Source organism: Syzygium oleosum, unplaced genomic scaffold (genome assembly GCF_021117445.2).
Source record: "Syzygium oleosum isolate NSW1041296 unplaced genomic scaffold, Sole_v2.1 Sole_v2.59, whole genome shotgun sequence".
In the NCBI taxonomy this organism is placed as follows: Eukaryota; Viridiplantae; Streptophyta; class Magnoliopsida; order Myrtales; family Myrtaceae; genus Syzygium; species Syzygium oleosum.
This window is the reverse complement of record NW_026607543.1, coordinates 957,598-976,495: the sequence shown is the minus strand read 5'-3', so window position 1 is coordinate 976,495 and position 18,898 is coordinate 957,598. Positions and strand designations below refer to the sequence as shown.

At 40.6% G+C, this 18,898-nt stretch overlaps 4 protein-coding genes across 7 annotated transcripts; 2 read left to right on the top strand and 2 right to left on the bottom strand.

Annotated features, from left to right (window-relative positions):
- Window positions 1–762: 762 nt before the first annotated feature.
- Window positions 763–4,677, bottom strand: LOC115690470 (protein sym-1). 4 transcript variants are annotated; one of them, XM_056307774.1, is made up of 4 exons: window positions 4,452–4,677; window positions 2,302–2,393; window positions 1,534–1,566; window positions 763–1,437 (listed from the first exon to the last, which is right to left on the bottom strand). In XM_056307774.1, exons 1-4 carry the CDS (start codon window positions 4,599–4,601, stop codon window positions 1,158–1,160), a joined length of 555 nt encoding a protein of 184 aa, XP_056163749.1. In that variant the 5' UTR covers window positions 4,602–4,677; the 3' UTR covers window positions 763–1,157. The 4 variants fall into 4 exon arrangements, with proteins under 4 accessions (XP_056163749.1, XP_056163750.1, XP_056163748.1 ...); XM_056307775.1 differs by having other exon boundaries at window positions 763–1,566; window positions 2,302–2,419; window positions 4,424–4,673; XM_056307773.1 differs by having other exon boundaries at window positions 763–1,566; window positions 2,302–2,419; window positions 4,452–4,673.
- A 4,088-nt stretch (window positions 4,678–8,765) lies between these two features.
- LOC115690473 (pentatricopeptide repeat-containing protein At5g21222-like) lies at window positions 8,766–11,129 on the top strand. Its single transcript, XM_056307764.1, has 2 exons — window positions 8,766–9,698; window positions 9,961–11,129. The coding sequence occupies exons 1-2, from the start codon at window positions 8,892–8,894 to the stop codon at window positions 10,852–10,854; spliced, it is 1,701 nt and encodes a 566-aa protein (XP_056163739.1). The 5' UTR covers window positions 8,766–8,891; the 3' UTR covers window positions 10,855–11,129.
- A 540-nt stretch (window positions 11,130–11,669) lies between these two features.
- Window positions 11,670–14,228, top strand: LOC115690476 (chloroplast processing peptidase-like). The gene is made up of 5 exons (XM_030616815.2): window positions 11,670–12,205; window positions 13,002–13,139; window positions 13,520–13,606; window positions 13,751–13,818; window positions 13,917–14,228. The coding sequence occupies exons 1-5, from the start codon at window positions 11,708–11,710 to the stop codon at window positions 14,050–14,052; spliced, it is 927 nt and encodes a 308-aa protein (XP_030472675.2). The 5' UTR covers window positions 11,670–11,707; the 3' UTR covers window positions 14,053–14,228.
- Window positions 14,229–14,433: 205 nt separating this feature from the next.
- Window positions 14,434–18,040, bottom strand: LOC115690475 (uncharacterized). The gene is made up of 3 exons (XM_030616814.2): window positions 16,927–18,040; window positions 15,216–15,401; window positions 14,434–14,971 (listed from the first exon to the last, which is right to left on the bottom strand). The coding sequence occupies exons 1-3, from the start codon at window positions 17,389–17,391 to the stop codon at window positions 14,693–14,695; spliced, it is 930 nt and encodes a 309-aa protein (XP_030472674.1). The 5' UTR covers window positions 17,392–18,040; the 3' UTR covers window positions 14,434–14,692.
- Window positions 18,041–18,898: the final 858 nt, after the last annotated feature.

The window sequence follows — 18,898 nt, the reverse complement described above, 5'->3', positions numbered from 1 at the left end:
GTTACTTAAATGTTATTTCTTTATGATATGTAAAAACTACGTCGAATAATAAATCGATAGGCCTCGTCTAATTCTATCATAAATTTTTTTTCGTCTTATGAAAAATTTCAAACTTTTGATCCAATCTTAATTTTACTCTAAATTTTTTTTATCTCACTGAAATGCATAAACTTTAGGTTGAGTCTAAATTCTACCTCAAACTTTCTTTGTCTCATAAAAAAATTGCCAACTTTTACTTGAGTCTCATATCTACCTTCGTAAACCCCAGGTCCAAAATTGCCTTTACCGATGCAACATTTCCACCTCATTACTTTAGTTTTTTTTCCTAATTTTAGATCCACACAGCATGTTATTGAATTTGAAATTTGGATATCAAATTTCCATGACTTAGTGCTCAAGAGACTCAACTTGGGACGCTCGAAAAACTCGTGCTTAGGAGTTTTTCATTTAGAAATTTTGGACAAAGAGTTAATGTGAGAAAATTTGAGACTCGATTAAAAGTCGGTAGTATTATACAAGACAAAAAAAAGTTTAAAGTAAATTCGAGATTAAACCTAAAGTTTGGATTTTTTTGGATATTAGGCCTAAACCAGTATATGAAAAGTTCTACGGTTCACTCTTCATCTTTTTTTGAATCAATTCGAATTACTTGGATTTAAGTAAAAAAAAAATTATGCTCGTTTTAATCTCTGCTGATTTCAACCATCCCCTCAGCCACTGGGCAGCGTTCATCCAAGAGCATCAAAACGAGCTATCCATATATAAATTTCCAACAAATTTTCTTAAAAAAATTATGAGAAAGAAGAAAACAAAGAAAAAGCAGCTCTTGCCGTGACGCCTACCGTTCTTGGCATGTTCCAGCCAGATTGAGATCTACAGCGATGAAAACAACATTGTCAATCGAAGTCCCTGCTCCCATGGAAGAAGATTCGTGATTCCATTCTGTTCTGGAGGGAGGAAATCAGACATTTTTTTCTGTATTGAATTCGAAGCAAGAGCCAATTAGCATCTGTGAACTGGAGAGATTGGATTGATGGCCCCTCCCTCCATTGACTGCATTGTAATGCACAATCTCGGAAACATATTTTTCTCGGGACATGTATAAATCACCTGTGTCGCCCGCTCGGGCACGGCTGAAGAGTCGAAGAAGGTTCTCGTCATCTGCCCTGACTTCCTCCTTCCTTCAAGGAGTGAAAAGATGTGAACCACTGCTTCCAAGGAGCGTCCTTTTGTTGCTCAAGCCACGACAAGAAAGCACTATCTAGCAAGCAGAACATATTGACGTAGAGGAGCTGATATCTGACTGGGATGTATCGGAAGTTGGCGACTTGAACGAGCGGCCAAACTCCGCCCTCCAAGATCAGAGCGGGGAGAAAGTCCCTCTTCAGGTCTTCCTTCACTTGAGCGACGTTTTTGCCGGCGGCAAATCCCATGTAACTGAAGAAAAGAAACAAGTCAAAGGGCCCAAAGATGATCCCATCCATTGCCACTTTAGCAGCAACAAACTTGGCAGACTTTGGCGGTAAAAGCAACCTGAGTCTTATGAATCTGTCGAGCCCATCATACCTAGAAGAGAACAAGATTGTCAAATGCAGGCCTCACCATTTCTTTGCTTACTAATGTCCAAAATTCTTATCCGTAGATGCACAGGCTCATTGATCATCCCGGTTCATCTCAACCCACATTAAAAAACTAACACATGCTTCATATAGCAAGTTAAATGTGATGATAAGCTAGCTTCCATCCCCGGAACTAATATAGGCAGTCAATCATAAATGAATAGTGCAGTCCAGTTCTGTCTTCCGTGAAATCACAATCTTCCATACTAGCAATGACCTTGCGTCAAAATTTTTCCCTGCTTCCACAATGTTGAATGGCTGATTAAACTTTCATACATCATAAACGCCAAATACAGTACTACCCAACACAAAGTCAAAATTCCCCCAGAACCACATTTGTTTGGAACAATTGCTCTGAAGACCATCATGCTTAATTTGTGAGTTCCAGAATTACACTGTGGTAGTATAAAAAAGCTAAGGGCCACTTTCACCTGTCTTTTGTTACGCGAAAATTACTTATTTGACTTTATGGCCAAAATGGCAGAAAAATGATTTTAGAATATAATGACAAAATTCCACACGATTATAAACGATCTAAAGTGTCCATATGTCTATTTGTTTATAGATTCATGGTATATAGTATTAAAATAGGCCAAACCCTAGACAGTAAAAGTAAAAGTGGAAACGCAAATGACAGGATGGTAAATAGTGTAATAGAAGAAGCAACATGATAAAGACTAACCACAAATGGCCTACGGGGCCTACAAAGCCGAACCCAAACAAACTTGTAATAGCTGTTCGTTTCCAGTTGACTTTGAATTTAGCATCTGCTTCCTGTAAATTTACACAAAGGTAATGGTCTTCCCAGCGAACAAAGATATGTCAGGACAAACTAAGCAGGGCTTGTCATTGCCAGGGCTACAATAATCATAAGCTAGACTTTGAAGCTAAGCCCGCTAGAAAGAGCGAAAGAGTATTCAACAAAGACTAAGGAGACAATTGTGTAACCCAAAAATCTTGAAGTGCTCAATCAGTACATAAAGCAGCGATATCCAATTAATTAATAACCTTGGCATTGCAAAAGATTGAGGCAACAAAAATGGAAAAAAAAGAAACACATCTTATCTATTTTGGTAAATGATGCGTAAAGAAGGATTTTTAAGGATTTTTATTGATTATCCTATAATGCTGGAGATGAGGCATAGAAGATTCGCTATATTGTTGAGTTTTTTTTTTTTTAAATTTGATGTTCTTCTTCGATTTGAAAGTGCAGCTTGAGCTTACCAGTCATACGGAGGGGTAAAATGCGAATCAAGCATAGGAGCTGATTACTAGCCTCCTGATGAAATTACATCAACCTGAAAATGCATGTGGAGGACCGTGTCCATGGAGAAGGAGAGAGGAAATTTACATGATGCAGAAGTAGATGCCCCGGCCTTGACTACCAAGCAAACTGGAAATGGGGTGCTCAAATGGTTTAATTGGAACTTTAGGTTGCAGGATCTCAAGTCAACATTGCATTTGTCATTTAACCTCCAGGTTGCTACAGTTGATGGACAAAAACAACAGGAGAATACTGCAGCAACAAATACACTATCTCTTGACCTAACAAACAGCTGTGTCTGACGAGAGTATGGTCCCAAACAACAAGTACAATATCTCTATGTCCAGATTTACCTGATCCAAATTGGATAAAGAAAGTTCAACACATAAATTCAGAACTTAATCTATACGTAGTAAGGAATGGAAGATGCCATCTCCCGGTTACATCCCAATTTCGCATTCTTTTAGCTGCTACTATTTGCGGCGGTGACCTATCTTAGCAGAGGATTGTGTAGCATCTATGTCACGTCATAAAAAAACAAACCTCAACAGAGGGAAGGAAAGCTCCTACTTTCATGCATCTATAGCAGGTAAACTCTTTCAGAGAAGAAAGAACTAAAAGAATCTAATACGTTTCTGATCCTTGAGTTTCTCAGTGATTCCTTTTCTCTTTGACCTCGCCCTAGTTTTAACTTTAAAGAGTTCAATTACCATTTAAATTTGAGAAAACACGTTCCTTTCAATGACTTTGCAAAGTTGATATCTCAAATTGAATACACCCGACATCAAGAGAAACCTGATATTATCTATACATTGAACAATTGTTCGGTCGAGACATTTCAACCGCAGAGCTTGCGAAACAGTTGCGTCCCTATTAAATAGGTAATCCGACATTACATCTTGTGCCCTTCTGAAAGATGACAAGCACTGCGGTCGCTGTGAATATGATAACTACTTTCCCCGAAACCATTAACTTAGACTTCTCCCATAATCCGTCGAGACGGTACCATAATCCAGAGAAAAAGTCTGTTTCGGCATTGAAAGGAAAAACTAGTCATGGATTAAAAATTCCTGGAGTCAATCATCCTCCCCTTTGCACAACAACGCGGCGCCGATGCCGCCAAAGTAACTAACTAATCCTCGACTGCCAAATGGAAAAAAAACCAGCAAAGCTCTAATTAGCACATGCAATTCAGGATTGGACATCAACTGTCAAATGGAGAGAAACGTCTTCAATAGCTCCCATCTGTCGATACATCTACTTCAACCTCAAATCAATCGCCCTCGGGAGGGAACGACATGGCGACCAACCTCAACCTCATTGACCTAATACTAGTTAAAACAATGCTCCGCACAGCACAACGCCATTCGCAGAACCATCGCTTCCGGCGAAGCGAAGCGCCCCGTCGCATAATCCAACCACAGCAAAACGCATGCGGGGAACGAAGAACAGAGTCACAATCGAACGCGAATAGAGGATAACCACATCATCGGAGCGCCGGGAATCGGGGAAAAGAAAGGAAGAAAGGGAGCAAAGAAACCGGCGACGGAGGAGGCGACGGAACTCACGGAAACCTGGAGGCGCCTCCGGGCGGTGGAATGGGTGATGAACTGGGCGGCGACGTCGCCGACGCCCCACAGGACGCCGGAGCTGATGACCTGCGTCTTCACGGGGTGGACCGATAGGCAGCTCTGGTACCATTTCCACGCCTTCAACATTTCTAGAGAGAGAAACGAGAGAGAGAGAGATAGAGAGAGAAAGAAAGAAAAAGGAGAGAGTTTTGAGCTATCGCTTATTTATCGAGAGAGAGAGAGAGAGCATTTCCCTGCAAATCTCTAACCATTTGATTTTTGGGACTACGCTGAAAGGTATTAACGTTAATCCAAAATTAGTGGTTAATAGTTTTTTTATTATTTTATAATTTTTATTTTTCGTAGTATTATTTTAGTGAAGTATTTTTTTTTGTGGGTCCGTTTCGTTGGGTTTAATTAGTAAACAAGATTTAAAAAAATGGGAATTAGCTTTCGTCCGTTCATGCTAAAAAAAACAAAAAATGGGGTTGGTTGATCTTGTGGGGGGGCAATTAGGTACCGCTCGCAATAATTGTACAAAAGAAAGAAAAAGGAAAAAAATTGTCGCTTTTACATAATTATAGTAATTTTTTCCCGAGTAAAATTACTTGAGAGAACCGAATTCTCGAACGCTTTACTCATTCAAGGATTGCTGTAAGATTTCATTTATCATTTCGGATATGATTTACTCGTGAAATTCTTAAACACGCATGTCCCTCGCCAGTCAACACCTATTTATTTAAATTTATAGGTCAGAAAATCTTTAACACAATATCGGACTCCCGAATATTAAACTCATTTTATCAATTGATACGTTATAATTCACTTTTTTAATTAGCTCTAAAGCTCCTTTACCGTGAATTTTCCCCACCTCCCCATGATCATGGATTTGTGCTTTAAAAAAGGGTTGATGGAGACATTGGTTAAAAACAATTGTTGTGTTGTATTATTTATCATCGAATTTTTCTTTTTGGGAAAGGAAATTGGTGATTATTCCGATGAGATGGGTTTGTATTGTTTAATTATGTGGACAACTGTTGGATTCCGATTCTTTTATTTAAGATTCTTTAATGTGTTAAAGATTAAGTCTAATCTAGGACTAGTGCGGCGCCAAGAAAAAGGTTATATTCAGTCTGATCCTCCCTTCGATTATCTTTTCAAGATGGATAGCTTTGACTTCACTATTACAGTTCCGTTTGTTTAACAAAAAATAAATAATTAAGTTAACAGTACGAAAAACTCTAAATTGATATATTTTAACAAATTTACTTCAAATTAATAACCCCAAACTAATATATTTGTGACAAATTTACCCTAAACTATTTTTTGATCACAAAAAAATATAAACTGGTACACTTGTAACAAATTTACTCTCTATTAGTTTTCGTTAAATTTAATTAATATTATGAAAAATCACATACTGGTACACCTGTGACAAACGGAGGGTAAATTCCCAAACTATGACCCGCCCGAGGCTAGCGAGCTTGAGCCTTGTTGGCCTCGGCCTTGGCAATGTGCCGATGATCACAGCTATCAGACAATAATTGATATAGCATTGGGACAATATTACGGCATAAATATGCAAGTAGATATGGATGTTGCTGCTGTTTCGGATAAAGCTGCCTCATTCGTTCCTCGCCTGTGGTTGGTTGTCGGCCGTTGCTATCGCCGGCCATCGATCAAAAATGAAGGAAAAAGAAAAAGAAAAAGAGAAAAGAAAAGAGAACAATGAAAAATTCAATTTTTTGAAAAATAAAAAAAGGTTATTAAAATAAGTGCTCAGAGGAAAATCAAATAAGATTTTATAAACTAAACGGCGGAAAATATTAGGGGTGTGCAAAAATGAACCGCCCAGACCAGACTGAACCGACCGGTTGGGTCCAGTTCCATAGAGTGTCGGTTCAATTCCCAATTCCAAGGAGGAATCGGACCAAATCGGACCGACCGGACTGGATTGACTATAAATATATTTTTTAATTTTTATTTCTTTAAAAAATTAATAAAATGTAAACTAAACCCTATGTGAACTTCATTGAAATTAGTAAAATGTGAACTAAACCTTATGTGACCGATTCCATCGGACTGGACCACACCATCAGTCTTGTTCTCGATCCTAGGACTAACTGGTTTGGTCTGGTTTCCAGTCCTAGGACCAATCGGTCCGGTCCCCGATTCCCAATTGGAACCAAATTGGGAGCTGATCATTCCTAGAAAATATCATCTAGTTTATTTTTATGTTTTAGCTAAATATCGGAAAATATTGTCATTTTCTTGAAAAATGAATTCATGGAAAACATTTTTTAGAAATTTCATATTTTTCATGAAACAAATAGAGCCTCAATTTTAAAAAAAAAATATAAAATTTGTCCACAAGATTTGTATTACATTGAAATATTTTAGCACTTTAATTTTTTTAAAAATCATAAGAAACAAGTTTTCCTAAATATGAAAATGTTTTAGCAATAAAGGTATGATCGGATATGAGTCGAGAAATTTACAATACAAATAAATGGATATAAACAGGTTAATTTGTCAATTTAGGCTGAACCATTTATGATCCAATCCAAACCTGACCCACTAGTTTGACAGATCTAGGTATAGGTTACTATATTTGCATTGTATGAAAATTGATCAAAACTGGTTAAATGAGTTTATTTGAGTCCGGCCTTTTTCGATCTGGCCCGACCTTGCTCACCTGCACCACCGGATGGCAAAAAAGTTGTGAATGGAATATTCACTTTCTTCGGAAACATAAAAAGAAAATATCCACGTGGCATATAAACCGGCGTGGAACAATTTCCACCCCTCGAATAAAGGGAGTCACACGTCAGCACCTGCTCGTTTTTTCCTCAGAATTCATCCGAGATATTCCGATAAATATTTGTGGATAAGAATCTCCGGTGGATACCGCAACACACACTGCCCCACGCCAACGTTTCGCTGACCCTCCATTTTCTTTTGCTTCTGCGAAATCTGATTATCGTGCTCCATGCACCTCTCTCTCCCTCTGTTAATAAGAGGCCATGTATACCCATCTTCAACCCCTCCTCTGTTTCTCTCTCTGCTTCTTCTCAGCTCAACCGGTACTGCCCAGTTCGCTGCTTTTCTCGATCTTCTTTGATCGTGGCTTGTATGGATGTTTTACATGCAAAATCGTCACTCCGGCATGTGATGATTTCCAAAACAGTAATGGGGCTCGTCGGGTGATTCCCACTGGTTTCTGGGTCGCTCTTGATGCTTGTAGTGGAATTTGTTGCTTCTTTACTCGTGTTTGTTGAATTGGGGTTCTGGCAAAATGACGTTCCGTTGTGTTCTGTCACTTAGCTGCGCCTTCTGAGGCTGTGGAAGTAGTGGGGATGATGTTGAGGTGAATGTGGATATGAGTTTACTGAACTTTAGGCTTCAACGGCTACGGTGGTTCTTGTTTAATAAAAGTTGGGGAATTTTTAGTAGGTAATATTGTCTTCTACGTTAATGAAGTAGAATTCTCAATTTTCTGAATATTATAGCATATTCGTGGGTTACAAATTTTTGGAGGGAAAGCTAACTCGATCCCGTTGTCTTCATTTTTGATTTGGCGGTTGGTGAATTGGCACTCTTCTCGTCTGATTGCGAGTTTAGCGTGTTTTTGCCTATTTTTAACTATCCCATTAGGCTTTATGCATTTTGCTTTTAGGCTGTGTCCAAGTTTGTTTAACTGTTGCTCATTCAGTATGTCACCAGGGCTTTTGTCTTGCCATTAGGAATTCGACCATCTGCCTTGCAAATGTTGCAATTTGACGATTAATTGTCCCGGGGATTCCTTATTGGAAGTTTTATTTCGAAGGGCCTCTTATGTTACTTCCAAGATGCTGAGAAAAACAGTCAATATTATTAGCTTGGTTACTAATTTTATGTTCATTGCATGGACTGTCTCAGATAGGATCATTTAATATATTGCTCACACTAGTCGCTGAACTAGGTTGGAAATTTGGAGACAATTTCACTGGCTGAATGGCATAGGAGCGCGCAAATGAATCTGAGTAGGCATGCATTGGTACACTGGTAAGCTCAACAGCCGGTTGGGTGGATTCAGAAGAACCAGGTCACGGTGTGTACTGCCATTCTGTCAACATGAACAAACAGCAGGAGGAAACCATTTCAAGCAAGAAGCAGGTCAAATCGTTGCCAATCATGTTATATCACCTTAACTCTTTCTCATTGACTGACTTCACTATTTCTATGCATCTGTTTTTCCCTGATTTTGTTTCTCAGAAACACCTCATCGCGCCTTGCTATGCTGCTATTAAAAGTTGTTCAAGTTGTGATCTTTTCCTTGTTATTCTTTTACAGGAAAGGCTTCTTCAAGAGGACAATCACTTTCAATCAGTTTCAAGTTCAAGTAGCTTACAAAACCAATCCCGCTGCCTCGTCTGCTTGGGCAACAACAGTTGCAGGATGGTTCGTTCGAGAACTAAGCTGATGAACATCTTGATAGAAAGAAAGAAACCTCAAGAGGCTCATTCCATTTTCAATACCTTAACAGAAGAAGGACACAGACCAACTCTCATAACGTATACCACTCTCCTGGCCGCTTTTGCCCTCCAGAAGCGCTTCGATTCCATCACTTCTCTCATCTCTAGGGTGGAGGAGAGCGGCTTGAAGCCTGACGCAATATTCTTTAACACTGTGATCAATGCTTTATCTGAATCTGGAAAGATTGGGGAAGCCATGAAAGTATTCCGGAAAATGAAGGACAGCGAATGTAGGCCTACGACAAGCACATTTAATACTCTAATTAAAGGGTACGGAATCATGGGTAAGCCTGAAGAAGCATTGAAACTACTAGAGCTTATGAAGAGAGAGGAAAATTTGAAACCGAATGAAAGGACATACAACATTCTTGTCAGAGCTTGGTGTAACAAGAACAATATCACGGAAGCATGGAATGTTGTATACAGAATGGTCGGGTCCGGCATGCAACCTGATGTTGTCACTTTCAACACGTTGGCCAGAGCTCATGCGCAGAACGGAGAGACGAGCAAGGCTGAGGGCATGATACTCGAGATGCAGAACAACAAAGTCATGCCAAATGAGCGTACATGTGGCATCATCATAAGCGGTTACTGTAAAGAAGGTAACATGACAGAAGCCATGAGGTTCATGCACAGAATGAAAGGTCTCGGGGTGCATCCGAATCTTGTTGTCTTCAACTCACTTATTAAAGGATTTCTAGACATTACCGACACTGATGGCGTAGATCAGGTGAGTCTTATTTAACGCATCATATTGTTGATATGTTGCCTCTCTATATAATGTCATTGGACATCTCTGCAAACTTATGACATTTGAGTTGTCAATTGATAAACCATTTCATTTGGTATCTTGATGAAGTCTACCTGTGAAGATACAAAGCGAATTGCCTTCGCACTTTCTGAATCTTTTCACTAAACTGGAATATTACATAGAAGCATAGACATTACTTAAGTGGTTGTAAAACAGATTCATCTTCATAAATTGTGATCAGGCACTGACATTGATGCAAGAATTTGGGGTAAAACCAGATGTCGTAACATTCAGCACTATAATGAATGCTTGGAGCTCAGCGGGACTTATGGAGAAATGCCAAGAAATCTTCAACGACATGGTGAAGGCCGGAATAGAACCGGACATCCATGCATTTAGCATCCTAGCCAAAGGCTATGCGCGTACCGGAGAACCCAAGAAGGCCGAGTGGCTGCTGACTTCCATTGCGAAATCTGGATTATTCCCGAATGTCGTGATCTTCACTACCATCGTCAGCGGATGGTGCACGGTCAGCAAAATGGAGCACGCAATGAGGGTGTACAAGAACATGTGTGACGTGGGCATTTCCCCAAACTTGAAAACCTTCGAGACCCTTATCTGGGGATACGGAGAAGCAAGACAGCCATGGAAGGCTGAAGATTTGCTTGAAACAATGGAAGAGAAGGGCGTGCTTCCTGAGTTGAGCACTATCCAGCTGGTGGCGGACGCATGGCGCGCAATCGGTCTAGTGCCCGAGGCCAAAAGAGTCGTGAGCAATTACAAGGATAAACTAGACAACCAGCTGACAACCAAGAAGGATGATATAGCTATGCATAGCTTGGAGAGTATATATCAAAAGCACAAGCTTGCTGCTTCTTACTCTGATCCTCCGCCAACATCGGGCTCGGCTGTATCCGACAAAGATGGATCCCCCGCCACGGCCCTTGGGAGTAAAATGCTTCCAAAAGGTCACATTTCTTCGTCTGTGAAAATGTGGAAGGCCACAAAATCCGCCCTTCTGAAGAACACGCGTTTGTTCAGGGTACAACCGCCTCAATGCAGGAAGCAGCATCGGAGTCAGGTCACGCCTTGCGGTCACTTTGTGAGTTCATACAGGTCGGTGGTCCTACATTGACTGGATCGCCACGACAATGCCAACACCCTTCTCTCCACAGAATTTGGCGGCGATGTCATATTTGATGCCCCTTCTTCAAGCTGAAGATATCAAGGATGCAACAGTTTTTGACTCGCTTTCGTTTCTGCACTCTTTGGTTGCGGTGCTCTGATTCTATTGGTATGTAATTGTTATGGAGTATCTGTTTACAGATCCATGCATACAGTGTTGGCCTCCACGGCCAAACTTTTGTACTGTTAATTCTCTTCAAAGGAATATAGTTTTTCTTACTGTAATCCGTCGATCTTCAGGGATAGAATAAGGTAATCAGTAGGATGTCGTCGTAACACTAATGAAAATATATTTCCTCGTAACACTGACGAAAATATATGAGAAAATCTATTTCGAGCTCGCTAAATGATTGTCAGTTAAAATATCCGTCGCCCTAACTAAATAAAATCATATCTAAGACTGTTCTACTTAATTGCAGATTCCTCTGCACTTGAATGAAAAACTTTTGCTTGCTTAGCCCAAAAAAAAAAAAAACTATGTAATCATTTTCAACCCGAATTTTGTATTTTTCAGAATTTTATAAATACTAGAATTTCCGTTTTATTTGGGGGGGAGATATTTGAAATCTCTCAAAAATATACATACACTAATGTGTAACTATAATTTTCCCCTGATTTTTTCCAAAATTCATTTAGAAGAAAAGTAATAAAAAGAAGTAGGGAAAGAAAAAAAAGTTAAAAAAAATCGTTAAAAGAAAGACCTTTCTTCTACCTTCCTCTTCCTCTCCTTTTAACTGACAACCGGAACAAAACTCCACGCGCAGCTCTGCTAGAGAGAGAGAGAGAGAGAGAGAGAGAGAGACATGGTGGCGTGTCTGCACTTTCTCTCTCCTTTACCCCTCCGAAACCCTAATTGCACCTCCCCAAGTCCCTCCGCCCTCGTCGTCGTCGGAACCACCGCCGGCCTCGCCCCCCTCCGCCTCTCCAGGCCAGTCGGCCCGTCCATTTCGATACCCGCGCGCCCCAACCCCGCGCATTTCGCCGCCGGAGCTCGGACCCGCCGCCTCAATTGCAAGGAGGCGCTCAAGGGCTCAGGCGAAGAGACCGAGCCGCCGCCGACGGCGCTCGACGCTTCCGGCGGGGACGGCGGAGGGGGCGGCGGCGGGGATGACGGGGAAGTGGAGAAGCAGGGTGGGATTCTTCCGGATTGGTTGAATGTCACGTCCGATGATGCGAAGACGGTCTTCGCGGCTCTCGCGATCTCGCTGGCGTTCAGGTCGGTCGTGGCGGAGCCTAGGTACATCCCCTCGCTGTCCATGTATCCTACTTTCGATGTTGGTGATCGGATTGTTGCGGAGAAGGTATTGGTTCGAAGTTGATCTTTGCCGTCTTGTTTATCCGTTGGATGAGTAAAGTTGCTCTCACTGTTCTAGAGTTCATGGATTAGCTTGACTTGAAGAATGTTGTTTATCAGTGGATGAGGTAGTGCTTGGAGCTGGGTGTTTGAGACTTTGAGCTGTGTTATAGCTAATAGGCAAAAGATTTCTCCGGAAATGAGAATCAGAAAAGATTATGTTTTTGGCGATCAACATGATGATTCATTTAGCATGGTAACAAGACTGGGAGAGTCACCATGCGATAAACTGAGCAGTCGTTGTGCAAAAATCAGGAAATTTCTTATTCATAGGGAAAGTTGGTCCTCTGAAAATTCAGTCTTGGAAAAATTCTAGCATCCTGATTTATGGTCTATTTGCATGATAAAAGGGAAAAAGAAAAGATCGATATTGTACGTATTACTACATAGAGATTGGCTTGTTGGTTAAGTGAATGGCGTGTCTCCCGTGGTGTGAAATTAGGCTAACTTAGTTGTGAAGATGATTGGGAAAAGTAAAGCACCTGATTTTTTGGCAATATGTTGGGTCTACATAAGATACGATCGATCTTTTAATACTGAAGTGAGTGATATTGGCTGGAACTAATATTTTTAGTGTCCTTGCCTTGTTAAGCAGAACTTGTTGTCTGTGGTGATTGATTGTATTCAGACTTCTGTTGAGAAGGTAGTTAACTGGACATAGGAAGCTAGAGTGTGCGGGCAGGTCTTTGATAGAATAGTTTGGTGTTACTTATCTTAATTGTTGCTGTACTTGTGTCTTCCAGGTTTCATACTACTTTAGAAAGCCATGTGCCAATGACATAGTGATTTTCAAAAGTCCTCCGGTTCTTCAGGAAGTAGGATATACTGATGATGATGTTTTCATCAAAAGAGTGGTTGCAAAGGCAGGTGATGTTGTCGAGGTGAGGCTGCTAAATAATGAATGTGGATTCTTATATTCTGTGTACTCTGTGTGTTTTATGCATAAAAGATCAAGGAGTAATTAGAGATCATCATCTTCTCCTTGCATAATGTTTAATAGCATGCTTGTAATGGGTTCTCTAAAGCCTCATACAAATTGAGCATACATGTATTTTGTCGTTTTCTACCGCCCCCTTTTTTCTTGTAAATTCTTAAATTTCTTTGTGAAAGATTTACCTGGACTAATTGGCTTTAATGATGCATGCGAAGTAAACTATATCTTAAGCTAAGGGATTCACTCAACTGATTTAATATATTCTTTCTGCCTTCTCTGCGTCTGGTTTCCAGGACTGGAGTTTGATGTAAATTGCTATTATTTCAGGTTCGTGCGGGAAAACTTTTTGTTAATGGAGTTGAGAGAAACGAGGGTTTCATTCTTGAACCACCTTCATACAACATGACACCTATTGTGAGTACAGTGATAGTTAGTGCACTCTTTGAATCGCATAAATCTCTCTTTCCTCTAAATAGGAATCCAATCCTATTCTTTAGCTGGTTATTTAAGATTAGCTCTTTGTACCTGACTTCCATATCTGGATAATCCATTTGCCAGCGTGTACCAGAGAACTCAGTGTTTGTGATGGGAGATAATCGTAACAACAGTTATGATTCGCATGTATGGTAAGACCACCCGATCCTCTGAAGTCCTAATCATTTTTTCATGACATCAAGACCAAAAGTCGCCCGCTTTTTGCTAATATGTTGGATTATCTGCACAGGGGGCCACTTCCGGCAAAGAATATAATAGGAAGATCAATATTTCGCTACTGGCCACCCAATAGAATTGGTGGAACAGTTCTTGAAACAGGCTGTGCTGTAGACAAGCAACAGACCATTTCACCATCTGAACAGTAAGGTTCAGCCTGAGGCTTCCACTCAACGAGGAAAGAGTGGCATTTTTTCAGTATATGATTCTATAGGGTGAAGTAACTCTCATTGCTTTTCTTGTCCATGCCTCTTGTATTTATTTATTGGTAGGGCTTAAACTGATGAAAATTGATGTTACAATGAGAAATGGAAGCGTTAGATCAGATGTGCATCTGCTGCTTGGGCAGTCATGGGCTCAGATTTTTTGTGTCTAAATATCTACTTAGCTATATCATTCGTGACCAGCCAGAGGGTTCGGCAAGGGTTCAGTGGCACTGCCTCTGGAGATCTCATGAGCTAATTAATCCGAAGAGATTGCAAATTTTTGGAACTATGATGTCATAATTGCAACATAGAAGAGAGCACAAATAGTTCTTCAATGTTGTTTATATTCCGAACTCATTCCACTGCCGGTACAGCATTTTTTCTGCTTTACAATACAAATTAAGCTCCGGTACATTTCTCACTCCATTGTAAGCTATGTATCTAAAGAACACTCTTTTTTTCTCCTCTAAAAGGGCAAGTAAAACCAGATAACTGAAAGCAAGCAAAGCTGATAGCTAAAACGAGTTCCCTCGCCGTCAGGACAGAGCCCTTCACTGAGGAATTGTGGATCAATCTAGACTGATCAGTCATATGTACATGAATCCTCCTTAAACTTGATGATTCTGTTGCTACGTGGATTCACAACAAGAGAGCAAGATATTCTCTTTCGATGCTTCGACCTGACGAGCTTTCCTACCACGTTCCCTCGCGATCGGACTTCAAATACTAAGGTCAACGGAACTACTCCATTGTTGTTAGAATCGGTTAGACTCGCCCCAGCTCCATAAAGCGGAACTTTATCCCCCTCAAGGACCACGGCCACCGTCCTATGGCTCTTTCTTGGTTGATAATACTTTTTAAGCTGTAATCAAGCAATGTGTTCACATTAGCAAGTAGCGGTTGAGGCAATTCGACATGTTTCACGCGCCAAGAAAGACCAAGAATGTTTCCGTCTTTGGCTAAGAAATGGAGTCAATTATGAATGTATCTTGAAGCAAGAAAGACAACGAGTAATTTCACTTCTCAGAATGCCGTCTACATCTTGTCAACATTATAATAGCCATGTGATTGAAACACACGCACGAGAAGATGTTGGGAATTCTTACCTGACCAGTTGCAACTGCAATCTTTGAGAACATTATATTGACAGGTGCAGAGCTGACATGAATGCCAAAAAATGTGGCCTCGTTATACACGGTCATCCTCATTGAACAATTCATTGTCACCATCTTAGTCGGGACTCCGGTCAAATCTGATCCTTCCCCAACATAGAAGTTATGCACTGTGAGGCTCTGTAGGAAGAGAGAGAGAGAGAATGGTATGAACACTGAAACCCCTTTACCCTTCTGGCCAGTGGTCTAGACAGAAGACAGTCGACAGAAGCAAAAGACATCACAAACCACACACTTCCTAGACAAAAACGAAAAGCAAAATCTTCTTTCCTCCATTTTTTGCACGAAGAAATGATTATCATGAGAACTAATGTGAAAACAAAGCTCAAAAACTCATTGTCCACAGAGTTGAAATGATCTGAAGATCAGAATCCAGAAAGCGTTTTCTGGGAAAGCAACCTTTTTGAGAAGAAACTGGAAAGCCAGAAACAAAATTCTGCATTCTCAAATCCATAGTAAAATATGCAGGTAGCCCATTGAATAAACACTTTTAAGAATCTTAAACTTGACATAAATACGATAATGGCAACCTAGAACAAGTAGATGTCTAAGAAGCCTCACACTCCCAGACAGCCGATTCCTGCGAAGTTACATGCTCGAAGATATTCACATTCAAGCACTTACCAATGGGAAAAGCCTGAGTGATCATCAAAAGAGTGACTAGTTTTATCCTAGAAATTATAAGAACAGAGGAAGTGCCCCAAAAAATCCAAATCGAAACTGCTGGAAATGAAACTTAGATTCAGCATCCACCAATTATTATTGCATTTTAGTGAAAAAAACTCTGCTTTGTGTCTTTGGGGTGTGGGGTTGTGTGTGTGTGTGTGGGTGGGTGGGTGAGAGAGAGAGAGAGAGAGAGAGAGAGAGAGAGAGAGGATATCAGGCTGAAAGCCTCATGTGTCACATTCTACGGTCATAAATTTTCTCCAGACTATATCAGAGAATTGAGGAGTAGCCCTAAGGGCGTGATAAAATATGACAAACAGAGAGCTTCTTCCTTTTGTTAACCCTTCAACGGATGGGGGAAAATCCTTCCCTTTTTTCTCCTCCTTCTTTTCAAAAGAAAATTAAAACCTTCGAAAGCAACTAATAAACTGTGCCAAGTAGAGTACGTGCTTGCTAACATTTTAAAATTTGTTTGCTGCAAAAGGAAAAGGCAAAAGCTTATGAAAATGGACAATTTACACTCATCCACCAGATAAACCACGATCTTCAGTTCCTAAGGACAGTACAAAAGCGAGATCTTATGTTTTGTCCTGGGAAAAGCCACAAGAAATGCTATTGCCATACATTCCGCTCTCTGCAAGGACAGATTTGAGAACTCAATTCCTACTGAAGCTCAAATTGAACAAATGGTCAGGCTTAATAGCTCTTCCCAATGTTATGGAAATATGATATACAAACAATAGCTGATTGATTCCGTCTTTAATTACTAAAACATTGCAGGAGTCGCACTAGATTAAACCGTATTGGTACTAATTAAAACATGAACTCGATCAATATTCAAGATTCTGAATCAAGAATATGACCAATATATTAAACAAGACAAGATGCCCAGCTATAAAATATAGCATCTGTCTAGATGGAGAATGACTTAACTGATTAGCAACCAAATAATATTAAAAAAACATATATATTGACAAACCTTAACACTGATCTGAGCTTTGTAAGGCCTGCTAGCACCCCAAATGATCAAGCAAAAAACACCAAAAATCACCACAAATCCAAGAACGCCCATCAGCACCTGAAGCCTTCTTGAAAGCCCATTATCCCCAAACACATCCTTATAATCACCTTCCTCTTGGATCACATCACACTCAGGCCAATCCTTCTCATTCCTCTTCTTCCCATTACTCCCTTTGGTCCAATGAGAAGATCGAAACGGCCCTGAAAACCGGCTCTCCGAAGAGCCCCGAGAATGGCAGGGATGAGAAGGAGACTCCATGGGGCTGTTAAATGCAGGGGTAGCATGCATGAGGGACGATTTATCCCCATCGTTGGACTCTCCTGAAGGGCTTTGGTAGTAGTAAACTGGGCGCTTTGGGGATCTTGGAGAAGATGGGTCTAGGCTCGTGACATCAGAATCGGACTTGGAGTGTAGCTGCACCATCTTGCAAAGCACAATTTGGTTGACGGATTTCAAGAAAGACGACGAATTGGTGATGACCCAAGAGAGCCTGTGGCTTCAAGTAACTTTCTGATGGGAACTATCACTGCCAGGTGCAGAAATTCTTGAAATTTGCAGGTTCTTTCCCAGAAAAGGAAAAGACAAAAAGCTCAAACCTCTGTTTCGGTGAGCTAAAGAGAAGAACAAGAACACGGGGTTCTCTTTACACTCCCACGGAAGAGATTAGAGAGTACCAAAAGGGGAAGCGAAGAGACACTAGAGCGAGGTGAAAGAATCCCAACCGATACCGTTTCGTAGACAGTGGAGAGACCGAATATAAAAAGCAGAGAGGATGGCTCATCACTCACTATAGAGAGACAGAGAGAGAGAGAGAGAGAGAGAGAGAGCGAGCATTGATTCGTCACTGAGCTCTGGACCCAGGCACCAGTGGTGGCAACGGGTGTCTGGGTACAACAGGGCCCTCCACGTTAATTCCGTCTCAAGTTGATGCTGTCCATGGTTCGATATGGTTGTTGGGATTGAATGCAAGTAGTGCCTCTGTTGCGATGTTGCTTAGCCAAAAAAGCAGATAGGCAGTGCTTGTGTTGGTGGGGGGTCATCATCAATACATAACTATTTCATTTTGTTCAAGGTGAAAAGATTTGTATAATGGTTAACTGGTGATGGATGGAGATGATCTAACTTCATAGCACAACGGTGTTTGGACGAATGAAAACGTGTCGTTTTTGAGAAGTATCTGAAAATCTTTTTTATGTGGAGCAATCCAATCAGTAAGAGCTGATTGACACAGTGGGATAAAGAAATGGAGGAGGGTGCTAAAGACGCATGCGAACCTATGCAATAAAAATTGAACAGGCCACGTCAAACTTGTTAAAGGGACGATCAAGGAAAAAGATTTGCATGAACCAAGGCACAATCTCAGCTGTCGATCATCTGACATGATTTATAACTATGGTAAACTTGATCCATCTAGGTTCGAGTTCGGACGAATCTCACCCGTTGTGATTAATCTTATCTATCAAGATTGGGGGAATTCGGACCTGCCTTAGGATTTCTCTATTAGGGGAAAAATGTATGAATACCAACATCAAGACCTTTACCGGCCAAAAGAAAAATTAACATTCAAGACTTTTGGACTTTCACTTTAAATTTCCAAATGCATGGTTTCAAAGGAAATCTTGCCTTTGTCCATGATTGTTAGCAATTACACATGATAGTGGGTCTCAATGTAAAAGTGGACACTTTAGTGCAGTGAGAGGAAACTTACAGGCAAAGGAGTCCCTTTTCCGTGAAATCAAACAAAAAATGGAAATTTCCCTAAGCATCATTCAAGCATCAAAGAGCTCTTGGTAATTTCTTCAGACGGATCAACAGACATTTTAACAGGGAAAGTGCTGTCAATAACGTTAGTGTCCTAAAAATCTCAACAGAAATTAATCTGGGAATGAATGTCACTTCATGAATTCTTAATCCAAACATCAACTCATGG